Source organism: Lemur catta, chromosome 11 (genome assembly GCF_020740605.2).
Source record: "Lemur catta isolate mLemCat1 chromosome 11, mLemCat1.pri, whole genome shotgun sequence".
NCBI classification, from domain to species: Eukaryota; Metazoa; Chordata; class Mammalia; order Primates; family Lemuridae; genus Lemur; species Lemur catta.
Genome location: NC_059138.1, coordinates 9,920,672 through 9,926,897, shown reverse-complemented (window position 1 = coordinate 9,926,897; position 6,226 = coordinate 9,920,672). Strand labels below are relative to the sequence as shown.

At 43.2% G+C, this 6,226-nt stretch overlaps 1 protein-coding gene across 1 annotated transcript; it reads left to right on the top strand.

The window, feature by feature from the left end:
• The first annotated feature begins 3,953 nt into the window (after window positions 1-3,953).
• Window positions 3,954-5,041, top strand: TAS2R60 (taste 2 receptor member 60). The gene has a single exon (XM_045564127.1). The coding sequence runs from the start codon at window positions 3,989-3,991 to the stop codon at window positions 5,039-5,041; it is 1,053 nt and encodes a 350-aa protein (XP_045420083.1). The 5' UTR covers window positions 3,954-3,988.
• The last annotated feature ends 1,185 nt before the right edge of the window (window positions 5,042-6,226 follow it).

Here is a 6,226-nt window from a genome sequence, read left to right as displayed (position 1 = left end):
AGAATCCTCTGCCAGGTTGTAGACAGACATCTTCTTGTTGTGCCCTCACATGGTGAAGAGAGACCATCTGTCTTGTGCTCCTTCTTATAAGGGCACTAATCCCATTCATGAGGGCTCCACCTTCATGAACTAATGACCTCCTCCAAACCTCATCTGTAAATACAATCACACTGGGGATTAGGATTTTAACATTTTGGGAGGATGCAGACATCCAGTCCATAGCAGGTAGGATGCATGATCATAATTTTCTTTTTACTGACAAAGTTTACTATAAAAAAATATGGAGACCACTGGACTAGAAGAGATTGGGAAAAACACCAGACATGGTTAAGAGAAATTCCTGTATTTGAACTAGTCAAAACAAGAGTAATGAATAACAGGACAGAACAGAGGTTATAAGGAATTCTGAAATAAATAATTGCATTTATGGGAAATTGGTCACCCATCCTGGGAAGCTGAAGCCCCTAAACATTATGTTACAATGGTAGCTGGAGGCCAAACTGGAGCAAGAGAAGAGAGCGGGACAGAGATGAGGAGTTTTCTCCTGGAAGATGATGATTGAGGCTTTAAAAGAGGAGAGTCTCAAATTGCAGGTGAGGAACACAGGAGATTTCCCCAGAGAATAGAGAAAGGGTGAGGCAGGATAGAGGAACCCCTGAGAAGCTGGAACTATGGTCAGACTTTAAATTAATTTATAGACCCCTTAAAGTCTAGCCATGAATTATCACACCTAGAGAACACATATTAGCCTCATCATCAGTCATAAACAGTGGGGTTTTTTTTTTGCAGCCACATGAGTGAGCTAATGACTTCCCACAGTGATGGCAATAATAAACTATGAGGACTGAGCCTTGGGACTGAAGCCACAAGAGGATTGGGTGGAGGCAGCGAAGGCAGGAGCACCAAGAGTGTCTGTCTCCTATATCCCTTCCACTCAGCCATGGACATCTGGAAGACTGCATTTCCCTCGGACTGAGCTCCAGAACTTTACTGAAGGTCTTTGGGTGGGTAGGGGATGGTGATGCAACTCATGTTTTGCCACATTTTCACAGCCTTTCACGTTATCCCAGATCTAGTGGGCTTTTCTCAGGAGTTCTTAACTGGTTGATGTTTTCAACCTCTGTTCCTAAACTCTAGCTCATAAGAACCCAAAAACACTTGGTGGCTCCATCTTGACTAAAGATACAATCCAATATTTCACCCTGACTTTCAAAGCTTTCTATGATCTCTCTCCAACCTAACTTTTCAGCCTAATATACCACCATTCCATGTGAATTCTCTGCTGTAGCCAAATTTATCTAATCATCCTGGACATAATCACATTTCCTCCTCCTTTACTGATGCCTTGTCTTCTTCCAATACACAAGATAGCATCTTTGTTTTGCTATGATGATAGGGCTACTACTGCTGCTGTTGCTGCTGAACTATTCTGAAAATTCTTGGGATGGGGATAAGATGATAGGTAACATTTAGAACCACAGCCTGGGAGTCACTCCTTTTTTAACCCTCTGAGACAGAGTACCAAGTTGAGGGTTCTCCATATAGAGAATCTACTCATGACTCCTCTCCTACCACCCTCATGATTATATTTATAAAGACTAGCTATGAAAATTTTAAAAATTCTCAGACTTGGCTTCTATCCAAGAAGATAAATCTGAATATGAGAAAGCAAAATGCAACAAACAAAAAGAACAAACAACAAAAGAATCACTGTAAAACACACATTGCATATTTAAACACAAATGATTATTCAGCCTTTTGAAATAATTTAATCTGCATATAGTATATGCCCGGTAAATGATAGTGGTTTATGATTAGTGTTTGAAAACACTTTGAGCGTAGATATCTAGTTCACTGCTGTAGCCCCAAGGCCTTTCATTGGGCTATTATGACATATGAGATATGCTTAACAAATTATTGTTAAATGAAGCTTAAACGTACATCTTTCTCATCTTATGAACCATTGAAAGTGTAGGAGGTGGATGGAAAAGATATGAATTTTCCATATTGGGGGTTTGTGGCTGGCCAAACTCTAGAGCTATGACCCTAAAGTTTGCCCCATTTCTCCAGGTTCCAGTAGGAAACAGCCAAATGTCAGCCAGAGGAACAAGGGCAAGGAAGAGAGACGTTGGGAACTCTATCCCCTTTAAATTTGCATCTTCACAGAAAGGTGGAGTGAATGAGTTACCTTAGTTCACCTTCTTTCCTTTATGCAGGAGCATGGTATTCATTATAATTGGCCTTTGTGTTGGAGAAACAATTCTACCTGGAGGTGGACTGAGAATCGGGAAGAGATGACGAGTTTTCTAAATCCTATTCTCTCTTTGTGGGGGTCCTGTGCATGAAACTGGTAGGTTATGGTGCTGGCCAGGAGATGGGTGTACTATTAAAAACTCCCTCTCTTATGCTACCTGATCTTGAGCCTTCAGCATTGATATGTTTGACCCAGAACAATTTCTGCTCACCTATCTCCCTGTGACACATTAACCTACTTAAATGCCCCTGGGTGTTGATTGCCGATTTTTTTTTTGATCCGTGGAAGCTTATTCCTATGGAGAATGCAGTCTTTTCTTACTCCTCGCTTCTCTAGTTAATGTTGATGGGCCAACATTTGATGCCCTGGACTTTCATTGCATCCCTGATACTCTCCTGAATTCTCCTTGGACTGCGTGTCACTCCACAGGTTGGATGGAATGGAAGATAGTCATTCTAAGAAGTCATTGTCATCATCATAATTACTTCTTATGCATATGCAGAGATTTGTAGTTTCCAAAGTACTTTCATATATTTGTGATCATATTTGTCATCCATATTTTTTATAGATGAAGAAAGAGGGATTCAGAGCAGTTAAATGGCTACCTGAGGATTCACAGTGATTGTGACAAGACTTAAAATCTGGTCTTCTAACTCCAGCTAAGGGTGAAGAAGACAGGAGTATAGGATATATTGTCAACCATGGCAAGATCCCTGGTCCTGGAATCAGTTTGGGTCTTGGTCTTTCCTCTGTATAAATGTGACTTCAGGTGAGAGTTTTAATCTATAACTTGGGGCCTCATTTCTTTTTTCCTGTAAAATTATCTTTAATGTCTTCTTTCAGCCTAAAAACTGAGATTCTAAGATAATCCTATGAATTAGAACAGGTGATACTTTTACAGATTTTACTGATGGACAGAATGAAGCAGGGAGGGGCTTCAACTGACATACCCTATAACTCACAGTCGGGGGGAGGTTGGACTAAAGCCTGTCTTAACTCCTAGTCCGGCTCTTTCTGCCATATCCCACTGGTTTTATAGTGGGGTTCCCACGTGGAATGCCATTTTAAAAGTCACTACTTATAATTTTTTTTAATTTTGAAAAAATTTTGCATGCCTGATTACATATAATTGTGTCCTCTGTTCTATTTTGTGATGATGGTCACCATGAGTCATAAGACTTGATGTAACCTCTCTCTATAGAGGTTTTGCTCAGTTTTCTCTCTGTCAATGGGGTACGTCATAGCACCTGCTTCGTAGGGTTGTTGTGAGAACTAAGTACTGTGGAGAGCACTCAGAACAATGTCTGGAACATAACAGTCACCCCAACCATGGATGTGAGCTCTGACCCTCAGTAGGGAGTGTGCCCTGTGGATATCATCACTGAGCTGCAAGCAGGTGTGTGCTCATGTCTCAGGTGTCAGCTTAGAGAAGTATAACCTCCTGTGTAAGGGACACTAAATGCCGGGGCCTGATATGTTATCCTCACCAATGTTGACATGGGCAGAGAAAAGGCTGAAGAGCAGGCAAATTTATGGACAGACGTGGAAACTGAGCCTTGACAATATTTGCATCTATTCTGAGCAGAAGGAAACTTTTCACCCTCCTCAGATAGCGTGCATCCTCTACTCTGGCCTAGCCTCTCCACTGGGGCAGCTGAAAGGACAAACACATACAGGACCTTCCAGAACAACCCAACAGAAATATTTCTTGAAGCCTCAGGATCCAACTTGTCCATGGGAGAGATGAATGATGATCACATGGTCCAAGGACCTCCGGTGACTGATAAGAGAGCCGTGGTCTTGGCCATCATTGCATTACTTTTGTGCCTGGTGGCAGTGCTGGGCAATGGCTTCATCACTACTGTGCTGGGCAGAGAGTGGTTGCTACGGAGAACACTGTTGCCTTGTGATAAGTTATTGGTCAGCCTGGCGGCTTCTCGCTTCTGTCTGCAGTGGGTGGTGCTGTGTAAGAACATTTACATTTTGCTGCATCCAGCGGTCTTCCCATACAGCCCTGTACTGCTGTTTCTAGCCTTCCAGTGGGACTTCCTGAACGCTGTCACCTTATGGCTCTCCACCTGGCTCAGTGTCTTCTACTGCGTGAAAATCGCAACCTTCACCCACCCCGTCTTCCTCTGGCTAAAGCGCAAGTTGTCCGGGTGGGTACCATGGATGCTGCTCAGTTCTGTGGGGTTTTCCACCTTGAGCACCATCCTATTTTTCATAGGCAACCAGAGAATATATCAGAACTATTTAAGGAGCAGTCTGCCACCGTGGAATGTCACTGGGAATAGCATAAGGAGGTCATATGAGAAATTCTACCTTTTTCCCCTGAAAATGGTTACTTGGACAGTCCCTACTGCTTTCTTTCTCATCTGTATGGCTTTGCTCATCACATCTCTGGGAAGACACATGAAGAATTCCCTCTTGACCATCTCAGGATTTCGAGAGCCCAGTGCCCAGGCACACATCAAGGCTCTGCTAGCTCTCATCTCTTTTGCCATCCTCTTCATCTCCTATTTTCTGTCCCTGGTGCTCAGTGCCACATGTGTTCTTCCATCTCAGGCTCTTAGGTTCTGGGTGTGGCAGGCAGTGATTTACCTGTGCGCAGCAGTCCACCCCGTTGTTTTGATCTTCAGCAACGCCAGGCTGAGAGGTGTGCCGGTGAAGTACTGTTCCTCAAGGTGTGGGGCGTTTTGCATCGCAACTGATGAGAAATCCCAGGGAGACTCCAAGGCAGAAGGCATGGACACAAAGGGACATAGCTTCTCTCATTGCCACATTTAATGTTTTTTCCTTCTTTGCTACAGTTAATGATTAAAAGAATAATGTCAATGAAATAGAATTCAAGGTGAGATCAAAGGTCCTGAACTATGGTCACTTTATATATTCAGCAAGAGTGTGGCTGATTTGGCCATGTTCCCTGTGGCACTCGATATGGTAGAAGAATCAGGAAACTTTTACTTTTCCTATGATTTATCTCTTGGCATTTAAAATGATCCTTCTGGGAACTGGATGCAAGGATCCTGACATGTCATGCAATATTTTATGTGTTGAATCAGACTGGAGAAAATTTTTGGAACCACAGTTTTCCTCTGGCTTCAACTTGTGAACCACCTTTCCCTTTTCATCACTTCATAGTTTTCTGGCCAGTTACTACAGTGAAGATTCTCTTCTCTTCCATGGAAGAGTTCCCGGTGTCTGAATTCTCCACACAGACCATGGCATGATTGGCGCATGTGCGTGGCAGTGTGTGTTGTCTGGAATGTGCACATTCTAAGACAACCTTTGGAGATCTCCCTAAGTGCCTGGGGTCTGTGATTTATATGTGCTTCATGTTCTCTGTGATAGCTTGATCTGTTCTGTAATTGTGAAGGTCCATGGGTACAGGTATAATTTCTTTTGTGTTGATATTGGGACCTACTGAAGTTGTTGACATGGAAAAGTTCATTTATATTTGTCTGAGACATTTGGTGAGGAATATGTGGCCTGCCTTTACAATTTTCCCAGTTCTTCTCAAACTTTCCTTAAGCCAAGTTTTAACCATCAAACCATTCAAATGGAGATCCCTCAACTTCCCTTGACTCACTTTAAAATCTCTCAGCCTCATTGCCTCACCCCAGCCCTCTGCATCAGAAGACAGGTCTCTGCTTTTGGCTTCTCCAGGTGAACACCTGTGCTCGTAGCCCTACCCCACCTGCCCCCTTTCTTTCCCCTGCTCAGTCAAGGATTCCCACTCCTATGTGAATCTTCAAACTTTTCCTCTTTACTGTCCATCCTTTCTTCAACAAATATGCCTCTAAACCCCTTTCCTGAAAAATATCCCCTCATCTGTCTTCCCCTCTAAAGGGCCCATGGTGCCAACAAGTTACTTGAGGGTCCTCCAGTGGCCTGGTGCCATCCTCTTCTGCTCCCCCGTTCTGCTGAAACTGTTTCCACAAGGACACACATGATCTCCTATTCATTAAGTGG